The 13,047-nt window shown below is 41.2% G+C and overlaps 1 protein-coding gene across 1 annotated transcript in view; it reads left to right on the top strand.

Moving 5' to 3' along the window:
- Positions 1-13,047, top strand: part of LOC126482306 (FAS-associated factor 2) — a 117,475-nt gene that overhangs the window by 84,607 nt on the left and 19,821 nt on the right. The window contains exon 5 of the mRNA XM_050106338.1: positions 3,763-3,858. Within this exon, the coding sequence (XP_049962295.1) occupies positions 3,763-3,858 (96 nt within the window). The remainder of the gene's footprint in view (positions 1-3,762; positions 3,859-13,047) is intronic.

Raw genomic sequence — 13,047 nt, 5'->3', positions numbered from 1 at the left:
GTCATCAGCGAACCTCAAAGTTTTTATTTCTTCTCCATGGATTTTGATACCAACTCCATATTTTTCTTTTGTTTCCTTTACTGCTTGCTCAATATACAGATTGAATAACATTGGGGATAGGTTACAACCCTGTCTCACTCCCTTCCCAACCACTGCTTGCCTTTCATGCCCCCTCGACTCTTATAATTGCCATCTGGTTTCTGTACAAATTGTAAATAGACTTTTGCTCCCTGTATTTTACCATTGCCACCTTCAGAATTTGAAAGAGAATATTCCACTCAACATTTTCAAAAGCTTTCTCTAGGTCTACAAATGCTAGAAACGTAGGTTTGCCTTTCCTTAATCTGTTTTCTAAGATAAGTCGTAGAGTCAGTATTGCCTCACGTGTTCCAACATTTCTGCGGAATCCAAACTGATCTTCACCGAGGCCGGCTTCTACCAGTTTTTCCATTCATCTGTAAAGAATTTGTGTTAGTATTTTGCAGCCATGGCTTATTAGACTGATAGTTCGGTAATTTTCACATCTGTCAACACCTGCTTTCTTTGGGATTAGAATTATTATATTATTGAAGTCTGAGGGTATTTCGCCTGTCTCATACATCTTGCTCTCTGAATGGTAGAGTTTTGCTAGGCCTAGCTCTCCCAAGGCTGTCATTAGTTCTAATGGGATGTTGTCTACTCCCGGGGCCTTGTTTCGACTTAGATCTTTCAGTGCTCTGTCAAATTCTTCATGTAGTATCATATCTCCCATTTCATCTTCATCTACATTCTCTTCCATTTCTATAATATTGTCCTCAAGAACATCGCCCTTGTATAGACCCTCTATATACTCCTTCCACCTTTCTGCTATCCCTTCTTTGCTTAGAACTGGGTTTTCATCAAAGCTCTTGATATTCATGCAAGTGGTTCTCCTTTTTCCAAAGGTCTCTTTAATTTTCCTGTAGGCAGTATCTGTCTTACCCCTAGTGATATGCGCCTCTACATCCTTAAATTTGTCCTCTAGCCATCCCTGCTTAGCCATTTTGCACTTCCTGTCGATCTCATTTTTGAGACGTTTGTATTCCTTTTTGCCCGCTTCATTTACCGCATTTTTGTGCTTTCTCCTTTCATCAATTAAATTCAATATCTCTTCTGTTACCCAAGGATTTCTATTAGTCCTTGTCTTTTTACCTACTTGATCCTCTGCTACCTTCACTATTTCATCTCTCAAAGCTACCCATTCTTCTTCTACTCTATTTCTTTCCCCCATTCTTGTCAACCGTTCCCTAATGTTCTCTCTGAAGCTCTCTACAACCTCTGGTTTAATCAGTTTGTCCAGGTCCCATCTCCTTAAATTCCCACCTTTTTGCAGTTTCTTCAGTTTTAATCTACAGGTCATAACCAATAGATTGTGGTCAGAGTCCACATCTGCCCCTGGAAATGTCTTACAATTTAATACCTGGTTCCTAAATCTCTGTCTTACCATTATATAATCTACCTGATAACTTCCATATCTCCAGGCTTCTTCCATGTATACAACCTTCTTTTATGATTCTTGAACCAAGTGTTAACTATAATTAAGTTATGCTCTGCGCCAAATTCTACCAGGTGGCTTCCTCTTTCATTCCTTATTCCCATTCCATATTCACCTACTATGTTTCCTTCTCTTCCTTTTCCTACTGTCGAGTTCCAGTCACCCAAAACTATTAAATTTTCATCTCCCTTCACTATCTGAATAATTTCTTTTATCTCATCATACATTTCATCAATCTCTTCGTCATACGCGGAGGTAGTTATGTTTTAAAGGTCAAAGAAATATTAGTGAAAATTCATTAAGTTTGCTGTCATAGTGTAACTGAGAAAAGAAGTGTGAATTTACATGTGGGGTATACGAGTGAAGCAGTATGGTAACAGGAGCAGACTATGCATTCTTGTTGTCGGAACACCAATGTGGAAATGTATTCAGGAGACAATCAGGATGTATCTTGGGAAGAAGATAGATTGTGTATGAGGCTCAGCTGACATAGGAAGTTAGTTGGATTCAGGAGTTGAGTCTTCAACAAAAAGTTTATTGATTTTGCCTGAGATTTCATTTCATAAAGCCATATCGCATTGTTCGGAGACCTCCAGCCCCCCCCCCCCCCCCCCCACACACACACACACACACACAAAAGAAAAAAATAAATAAAATAAAAACCTTCTGATAGTCCTGAAGTTTCCTACACTTGTGTTCCAAAAAATGACACGCATAATCAAGGTTTTTGTCTGTTTATTGATAGTAAAACATTCTTGTAAAGACCTTTGCTCTCCTGCCATTCCTTGGCATGTCTCACTGTCCCTTTAATTGGGCTGTTATTAGAGCTACCACACCAGATAGAATTAATCAGGCATGAAAAGCTAGTCTGTAGAAGTTTGTTGATTTTCTTACCCGTTGTGTGTTTTGTCATGTACTGTCACATCTGTGTGTCCAGTGAACAATAAATGTCAAAAGTTACAGTTAGTTGCTGTGGAACAAAGTAGCAGAAGTGTGTCCTCCCTTCATCATTGTGGTGCCTCTTGTGCATCATCTCATTTGTGATGTATATTATTTGTTTTGTATGTTAACCAGAATTGAAATTAATAAATCTATTTGTTTTGGAAACACTTCAGATTTCATAGGAACTGACACAGTAGCATAAAACAAGGCTCAGAAATAAGAAAATTCCAGTCTAGTCTGTTGTATGTTTTCATTTGCTTTGATAAAATACCATAAGCTATGATGTCTCCTACAAAGTAGCAACAGATTCCATTTTATACCTACCGTCTCACTTAAAACTGGACTAAAACCCTATTGCCATCATTGAATACTAAATACCAAGCAATTTTAATAATAGTGAGGCTCCAGACATTTAACACAAACCTGATGCCATGTCTCCACTCATCCTTACAATAGGTCAGTCCCTCTCATCCTTGAGCCTGAGTGACTTGTCCTTCCTTTTTTAACCTCCTAAGTTCTGAGTAAGGAACTACGAGGTTTGACTGAAAAGTAATGCCTTCACCTTTGTAACTCTTCAACAGTTGGCAGCATTTGTATGCAGCAGGTACTGGCTTGTTCCGTAGCTTCTTTTCTACAGCTCCAGTTGGCAGGAAGCCTTAGCATTGAAAAGTTGTGGCGTTACACTGTAAAGTATGGAACCCTGCACAGATGGTCGGTCAATGTGATTTTAGCAACGTGCAGCCTTCAAACGGAAAGTTTTTTGACTGCCTCTTATATATTAATAGGCAGTAATATAAGATGATGGTATGCTTATTACCAGTTTCCCAGCTGAAGTAGCAAGTTGTTATAGGGCAATTTTGCAGTAATGCTGACATTGCAGAAGCTGAATGTTTGATTTTGATGCAAACATTTAATTGTCTCATGAAGGCACTGAGAGTAAGAACTTGTTTTTCTAAGACAGTGAAGCTCCAGAACCACTATATTCACACCAGCTTGTAGGAATTCCCTTCCAGTGCTACCAGTACTGCCCAATTACCTCACCATCTATCACTTGGCTAGTGTTTACCATTAGGACTTCACTAGTCATATTGCGCCTATGCATGGCACCTTCTTCTTACTGCACCATCATGTTTCAGACATCGAGCATCTCATGGTGTGACCATAGTACCTTTTGTGGTGTTGTGTTCAGAATTGTCTGCCTTTTGCTTTTATTTATTGACTATTAAAAATTTGTGCAACATTATGAAATTTTTTAAGTGATTTGTGTCAGTCATAAGATATATATTACCAGACCTAAATATTCGCAGGTTGGAGGGTTCAGTAAATCCACAAGAGCTCATACAGCGACTACAGACCATCGTACAAGAAAATGAAGCAGCTCTTATTGCCGCCAGAGCTGAGAGGTTAGTGATATTGATAAATCTAAATGTTACAGCTGTACTGTCCTTTTGTGGCTATCATCCATAGTTCCTATTTGCAGCAATATTAAAGCAAAAAAATTATAGGTAATTTGTGCTTCCTTTATTATCAGGATTCTTTTGTCTTATACCATTATTTTTTCCAGTTCCTCTAAACACAGTTAGTGTTAGTATAGTTTTAGTTATGTTTCACGTTTCTATGCGGCAGTCTGTTTTCAGTTTTCCCTTCACGTAGTCAATGACACTTATGTCTATTCTTAGTCGCAGATAGGTACAACAAACAGACTGTCAGAAAGTGAACTTTCTGCCAACAAGGCCTTCATTGGAAATGAACTGACCACACACACACACACACACACACACACAAAAAACTGCTGTCTCTGGCTACTGAGGCCAGATTGGTCTTGACTCAGCCAGACATTGTGCTCGTGTGTGTGTGTGTGTGTGTGTGTGTGTGTGTGTGTGTGTGTGTGTGTGTGTGTTTTGTCGACGAAGACTATATACAACAAGGCTACATTCTGTCGTGGATTTTTTCATGGTATAAAATTATTCCCATTTACTTAAAGAATGAAAATTAAAAAGATTTTGTGGTGCTGATAATTAGATAACCTTTGGTTATTGTGGCTTAATCCTTTTATTTCATTCTTTCTTCATATTTCTGTCTTGCACAAGGACAGGTGATAGTTGAAGTCAGGATGTGGTGACCTTCCACGAAGTATCACCTATATTTAATTGTTTTGTCTTACAGTTATGGTGAATGTGAGGTAAGAAAGTCACCCATTTTCCAAGAAGTCGTTGTATGGACAATAATCTGTAATGTCTAGGCAAGACTGTAAAAGACTGTTTTGTGATTTTTGTTGTCTTCAGTCCAAAGACTGTTTTGTTGCAACTCTCCTCACTAGGTTACCATGTAAGTCTCTTCATCTCCACATAACCACTACAACCTTCATGCACTTGTCCCTGAAGCTTTGATCTCCCCCTCTCTCCCTCCCCCCTCCCTCTCTCCCTCTCCCCTCTCCCTCTCCCCTCTCCCTCTCCCCTCTCCCCTCTCCCTCTCCCCTCTCCCCTCTCCCTCTCCCCTCCCTCTCTCCCTCACCCCCCTCCATCCCTCCCTATCCCCCTCCCCCCCGTCCCTCTCTACACTTTTGCCCCCCCTCCCTCCCTACACTTTTGCCCCCCCCTTCCCTCCCCCACACACAATTCCCTCCATAACCAAATTAACTATTCTGTGATGCCTCAGAATGTTTGCAATTGACCTGTCTCATCTTTGTCAACTTGTGTCATGCATTTCTTTTCTTCCTAATTCAATGTAATACCTCTTCCCTAGTTACCCACTCCACCCATATAACCTTCAGCATTCTTCTGTAATTCCGTAGTTCGAGAGCTTATGTTCTCTTTTTTCCTGTGCTGTGTATTGTCTGTGTATCACTTTTGCATAAAACTACATTCCAGGCGAATACTGTGATAAGCCTTGCTATTACTTAAATTTATATCCATTGTTATCAAATTCCCCTTTTCCAGAAATGCTTTTCTTAACTATTGTCAATCTGCATTTTATATCATCTTTACCTCGATCATTATCAGTTATTCTGCTGCCTGAGCAACAATACTTGTGTAGTACTTTTACTGTCTCATTTCCTAATCTAAACCTCTAAGCTCCACGTGATTTAATTTGACTACACTCCACCACCTTTGGTTTACTCTAGTTGATGTTCATGTTATAATCTCTGTTCAAGACACAGTCCATTCTGTTCAGCTGCTTCTATATCTTGTCTGACAAAGTCATCAGCAAACCTCAGTGTTTTATGAACTTTAATTCCTTTCCCAAATATTTTCCTGAGATCCTTTCCCACTTTTTCTGTGTAGAGATTGAATAGCATGTAGCTTAGGCTGCAACTCTGTTCTCACTTCTTTCTCAATTACTGCTTCCCTCTGTGTCCTTTGTCTCTTATAACTGCAATTTGGTTTCTGTACAAGTTGTATATAGCCTTTTCCTGCCAGTATTTTATCCGTGGTAATTTCAGGATTTCAAAGAATGTATTCCAGTCAGCCTATCCAATTTTTTCCCCAAAATATACAAATGCTAAAAATGTGGCTGTGCCTTCCTTTAACTTATCTTCCCCCAGGTTAGATTTCTACCAGTGATTCCATCATTACAATATTCATAATGTTCTTTAAACTGTGTGATTCTAAATGGTGAGGATGTCAAAGGGCTCTTGCTGAAATAAATATGTATTAGTTAATTAAATTCATTGTTCTTGTGCTGGCCAAAACCACTATCCCTGTATCACCATACGCTATCATTGTGCTTTTAAGTATTTATCGCAGTTTTACATAACAGATGTGAGTTTTTTGGTTTGACAGATTGTATGGAAATGAAGATGATAATATCTCTAGTAATACTACTATTAGTAGTAATTATAATTACATTTTCCCCCAAATTAGCAACAGAGATGGTCATGACTGCAGAACTTGTTTCCAAAATTGGTCGAAATAAGCCCTACAGTTTTGCCCACAGGTGGCAATAGCTTAATACAGTATGCATTGGTACAGGAAAAAATAATTTTATTTTATGACCAATTCAGTATTATTTTCTGCCAATTTTGATGTTGTTTTTTGCCGGTTTTTGTATTAGTTTCTGACAACTTGTTTTTGAGTTACCTTATGTTCCTTATTTTTGCCCCCCCCCCCTTTTTTTTTTTTTTTTTTTTTTTTTTTTTTTTTTTTTTCCCCCCCCCCCCCCCAATGTTGAAAAAGAAAATAATATATCCATCTCGACATCACAGATCACATATTTTTACGTTATTGGAAAAAGAAATTGTTTATATTAAACCAATTAAATTGAATCCGTTAAAGTTAAAATAACTTTGCAACCATATACTGTTGAAAGTTTTTCAACGGAAAGCATTGTCATAACTTCAAAGTTCTCTTCTGAGACACTATGCTGCTGATCTGTCAACACTTCACTCTAGTGTGGAAACAGTCTAATTTGAACCGGAAGACAAACTGCCCTCAACACAACATACATCTGACAATATCCACTTTTCCTGCTGGCATGGAATTTTGCCTTTTCACTAAATTATGAAGGGATTTGAATCCCTTCGGAACATCTTACATGGCTGAGTCTTGCCATTCTAGGTACACGTGTAAACTTTTTGCATTACTAAAGTTCATTTTCGTAACATGGTTGAAAACCTGGAAGTGTGAACACAGGCTTAATGCATGAATCTGTGGCCATAATAGTTGTTAGACTAATTTGAAGATGCAGCCCTTTGCTTTTCTTTCACCTCTGTCTGAAGTATTCATCTTATCATAGTTTTCAAAAACTTGCTGGTTTACTCACCAGAAATTCATTTTCCCAAAACAGTGAAGCTATCTTCACTTTTTGGAATATGGGTAATGGTTTCATCCTGCATGATATTTTTGCAAAACAAACAATATAAAAAATGAAGAGGTTTGAGAAGTTCATTAATGCAGTGCATCAATTAAACTGCATATTTTTGTAGTACAGAAATATAAATATCAGAAACACCAAATACAGTACTTACAGTTCACAAACACATAAATCAATGCAACATCCTCTCACTTTACATCTATCAGACAAGCAGAGTCTAATGTTACTGCCTTTAAGTTGAAGTAAAACATGAGTTTAACTATCAGATCTAATAAGCATAAAATTTGAAATTACATAAATTACTTATTGAAAATTATACTGTGAGAAGGAAAGTTGCTACTCGCCATATAGTGGAGATACTGAGTCGTAGACAGGCACAACAAAAAGATTTTCTCACTTAAAGCTTTCAGCCAATGACCTTTGTCAACAGTACACACACACACACACACACACACACACACACACACACACACACGACTGCAGTCTCAGCTGACTGAAAGCACACTGCAAGCAACAGCTCCAGTACATGATGTGAGTGGCAACTGGGTGGGGGAAAGGATGAGGCTGGGGTGGAGAGGGGGAGGGATAGTACGGTGGGGATGGTGGACAGTGAAGTGCTCACGGTGGGCGGCAGGCAATAGAGAGGTGGGGGGAGGGGGAGTAGTGGAAAAGGAGAGACAGAGAGAGAAATAGGGAGAAATAAATAAAAAATATAAATAAATAAATATAATAGAGGGAAACATTCCACGTGGGAAAAATTATATATAAAAACAAAGATGAGGTGACTTACCGAACGAAAGCGCTGGCAGGTCGATAGACACACAAACAAACACAAACATACACACAAAATTCAAGCTTTCGCAACAAACTGTTGCCTCATCAGGAAAGAGGGAAGGAGAGGGGAAGACGAAAGGAAGTGGGTTTTAAGGGAGAGGGTAAGGAGTCATTCCAATCCCGGGAGCGGAAAGACTTACCTTAGGGGGAAAAAAGGACAGGTATACACTCGCACTCACGCACATATCCATCCACACATACAGACACAAGCAGACATATTTAAAAGACTGATATCTCTGCCCAAACTCTTTGTCTTTTAAATATGTCTGCTTGTGTCTGTATGTGTGGATGGATATGTGCGTGAGTGCGAGTGTATACCTGTCCTTTTTTCCCCCTAAGGTAAGTCTTTCCGCTCCCGGGATTGGAATGACTCCTTACCCTCTCCCTTAAAACCCACTTCCTTTCGTCTTCCCCTCTCCTTCCCTCTTTCCTGATGAGGCAACAGTTTGTTGCGAAAGCTTGAATTTTGTGTGTATGTTTGTGTTTGTTTGTGTGTCTATCGACCTGCCAGCGCTTTCGTTCGGTAAGTCACCTCATCTTTGTTTTTATATATAAATAAATAAATAAAATTTTTATTTATTTGTCTGTACGTCAATCCTTTCTCACTACTTCCTTCCCCCCCCCCCCCCCCCCCCCCCCCCCCCCCCCCCCCCAAATATCTCCCCTGCCCACCACCCAAACTGCAACACTTCAGTCTGTCATCTCCACCATACCATCCCTCCCCACCCCAGCCGCCTCCTTTCCCCCACCCTGTCGCTACTCCCATCATGCACTGATGCTGCTGCTCGCAATGTGGTTTCAGTTGCCTGAGACTGCAGTCGTGTGTGTGTGTGTGTGTGTGTGTGTGTGTGTGTGTGTGTGTGTGTGTGTCGTTGACAAAGGCCATTGGCCAAAAGCTTTGAGTGTGAAACTCTTTTTGTTGTGCCTATCTGTGACTCTGCATCTCTGCTATATGGTGAGTAGCAACTTTCCTTCTCATACTATTTGTTACATTCCATCCTGGATTTTCCATTGTTTGATTTTTGCTTATGGCTTTTCTTCAGTCCTAACCCAGTGCTGTTCTCCTTTGTTACTATTTTCTTTTGCATCACTATACTCAATGTTCGTCCTCTTTCCCTTCTTTCCTGTGTTTCTCTTGTTGCCTTACTAACCACACTGCACACACTACTTATGAGCTACACTGTATTGACAGTCTCAGCTGCACACAACAGATGATCACAAGACCACGTTGATTGTTGGTGCAGAATCTTATGTCCCACATTACTCCCGCTGCCAATTTTAGCGAGTTTCCCGTTTTGCTATCATCGACTCCCTCAGATTTCATCTTGTTTCCCCCTTTTGCATCCATTTCATCCTTTCAATATATTTTCAAACATATTTGGTTGTATTTTTGTGAAATTTTTTGGACGATATTCTACATTATATATGTAATTTTTCACATTTTTCCACCACCGTGGATCCTTGCTCCTTTCATCTTTGTCAATACAGAAAAGTCTCCTTATTCCTAGCCAAATCCCAATCCCACATACTGTTCGTACATTGTTGCTTGGCTCATAAAATCCCCCTGTAATGACCTTACCCATCTCTGGCTTCCTCCCCTCCTTCCACAATGACCTCCACCTGTTCAAATTCCGCCAACCCTTAGCTCTCACCAGCATAGTCCTGCAAAACCATATCAACCAAGCCCAAACCTCCTTGCAGTACCTTCTCTCCATCCGCAAGCTTCTCATGCTGTGCTGTCCCAAATTCCTGGAACCCATAACACTCATTGAAACTCTTGCCTTGCAGGAACTTGAGCAGCATGCATGATGCCACCTCAAAAAGCTCTCCATCCTGCTCACTTCCTACTCCCGTCCTGGAGTGCCACTGTCCACCATCTCTACAACCACCTCCAAACCTCCCCCAAGCCTCCCCATAGTGGACAAACCCTGTCTTGCAGACCTACTACACTTACCCCCCCCCCCCCCTCCAAAACTCCCTCCCACCACCACACAGAATCCAGAACCTAAACAAACCTGCAAAACAGTCATGAACCTTTCCTCCAGAAGCCTTAGCCCCGCAGAAATATCAGTCCTTTCCAAAGGCCCCACTCCCAAATTCAATGATGCAGGACTTGTTAAAGACCTTCTCTCCTTCTCCCGGTGCCTACAGTGGAAACACTTTTTCGCCACCAACCCTACCAATCAGAATCAACCACAGACCAATATTGAACCTTGCCTAACTCAGTTCACTCCTCCATCCAACTGTGATCCACCCCCACTGTCCCCAAACCACCCCCTGTTAACGTTCCAGAGATTCTTAACCTCAAACCTTGCCTCACCATCATTCCCCAAATCCCTCAACATGTAGACTAACCTTACATCTGCAGAAAGAACCGCAGTCCACCATCTAAAAACTGATCCTGACATTATATTCCTACCTGTGGACAAAGGCTCCACCACTGTTGTTTCGAACAGCAAGGATTACCCGGCGGAAGGACTCCGCCAGCTATCAGATACTTCCACCTACAAACCTTGCCACAGTGACCCCATTCTAGTAATCCAGCAGGATCTTCAGTCACTACTCAAATCCTTAGGCCCATCCCAGAACCTCTCCCTGGAGTCCATCTCTCCACTCACCCGTACCACTCCCCACACTCCTACCTTCTACATGCTTCCTAAAGTCCATAAACCTAACCACCCAGGATGCCCCATTGTAGTCAGTTACTGTGCCCCCACTGAGAGTATCTCTGCTCTCATAGACCAACACCTTCAACCTATTACCCAGAACCTGTCCCCCTATATAAAAAGATACCAACCACCGACTCTCCACATTTCCTGTCCCTTTACCATACAGTGCCCTGCTCGTCACTGTTGATGCCCCCTCCCTGTACACTAACATTCCTAATGCCCATGGCCCTATCGCTATTGAACACTACCTTTCCCAACGTCTGACGGTTTCCAAACTGACAACCTCCTTCCTAGTAGCCATGACCAACTATATCCTCACCCACAATTACTTATCCTTTGAAAGCATTACCCTAGAATCCTAAACACCACACCTGGTTCAGATTCGTTGATGACATCTTTGGTATCTGGATCGAAGGTGAGGACACCCTATCCACATTCCTCCAGATCCTCAACAACTTCTCCCCCATTTGCTTCACCTGGTCCTACTCAACCCAACAAGCCACCTTCCTAGATGTTGACCTCCACCTCAAAGGTGGCTACGTTAGTACCTCTGTCCATATCAAACCTACTAACCATCAGCAACACCTCCACTTCGACAGCTGCCACCCATTCCATACCAAGAAGTTCCTTCTGTACAGCCTAGCCACCCGTGGTCGTCGCATCTGCAGTGACAAGCAGTCCCTCTCGAAATATACCGAGGGTCTCACCGAATCCTTCACTGACCGTACTTATCCTCCCAATCTTGTGCAAAAGCAAATCTCCTGTGCATTTCCAGTCTCCCACCAACTACCAAAGCCCTACCATCTGGCCACAGAGGAGCATTCCCCTCGTAACTCACTACCACCCAGACCTGGAGCAACTGAATTACATTCTCCACCAGGGTTTCAGTTACCTCTCATTGTCCACTGAAATGGGAAATGTCTTGCCCACAGTGGTATTCCACCATCCAATGAACCTACGCAATATACTCGTCCATTCTTACAGAACCCCTGCTCCCAATCCCTTACCTCATGGCTCATACCCCTGTAATAGGCCTAGATGCAAGAACTTTCCCAGACATCCTCCCACCACCACATACTCCAGTCCAGTCAGTAACATCACCTACCCCATCCAAGGCAGGCCTACCTGTGAAACCAGTCATGTGGTCTACAAGCTAAGCTGCAACCACTGTGCTGCATTCTATGTAGGGATGACAACCAACAAGCTGTTTGTCCACATGAATGGCCACCGAAAAACTGTGGCCAAGAAACAAGCGGACCACCCTGTTGCTGAACATGCTGCCAAACATGATATCCTTCATTTCAATGACTGCTTCACAGCCTGTGCCGTATGGATCCTTCCCACCAACATCAGCTTTTCTGAATTGCGCAGGTGGGAACTTTTCATGCATTACATGCTGTGTTCCCGTAACTCTCCTAGCCTCAACCTTCGTTAGTCGCTGTCCTCACCCATCCAGCCCCTTCCCTGCTCCCATTCCAGCACTACACAGCCGTCATTCCACCACCACACCCAGTCTTTTTTTTTTTGTTTTTTCTCTCTCTCTTTTTTTATTTATTTTTTATTTTTTTTATTTCTCTCTGTGTCTCTCCTTTTCCTCTACTTGTGTTTCTGGTGGTAAAACTTAGAATGTGTGTTTCACTATTTATTCAATATTATTGGTACAATTTTGTGTATTATGTATGTACTGAAAGTGTGATCTGTTATGTAGACTAGGGCCTATGTTGGAAGATGATCAGGTGCCATTTTGAGTTATATGCTTCGTGAACTGAATTGCTATATTTGGTATTTTTCATATATGTGTTTTTTTGCACTACAAAATTATGTAGTTCAGTTGGTGCACCGCACTATGATAAGTTGTGCAAAAGTGTCAGGACATGTCACATCTGTAATAAACTGCTACTGCAGTGGAGGTCGTTGGAAGTAAGTATTTTTATTTGATGTCACATCTAGAGTCATTCCTTTTCCTTCGCCTTCAACCCTTCTGCCAGGAGGAGGAGCCACTGGCTCGAAAAGCTTGCACATTTCCTTAACTTATATATGTGTTTTCTCCTGCAATCGCTTTTTGAGTAGATTTTTTAGCTACACAATTACATTATACCATCAACAATTGATTATTTTAGTTTATATATATAGTCTTATTTTCTGGGCGTCTGTATTTCCTCCCACCCATTTCATTTGGTTCATTTTTATATTTTCTCTTTTCGCCTACAAAATTCAATATCTCCTATGTTATATGGTTTCCCTATTTTATTTTTCATAGCTACTGCTTCATTTTCT

This window comes from Schistocerca serialis, chromosome 5 (genome assembly GCF_023864345.2).
Source record: "Schistocerca serialis cubense isolate TAMUIC-IGC-003099 chromosome 5, iqSchSeri2.2, whole genome shotgun sequence".
In the NCBI taxonomy this organism is placed as follows: domain Eukaryota; kingdom Metazoa; phylum Arthropoda; class Insecta; order Orthoptera; family Acrididae; genus Schistocerca; species Schistocerca serialis.
The sequence above is the reverse complement of the archived record's forward strand: the minus strand, read 5'-3'. Positions and strand labels throughout refer to the sequence as shown.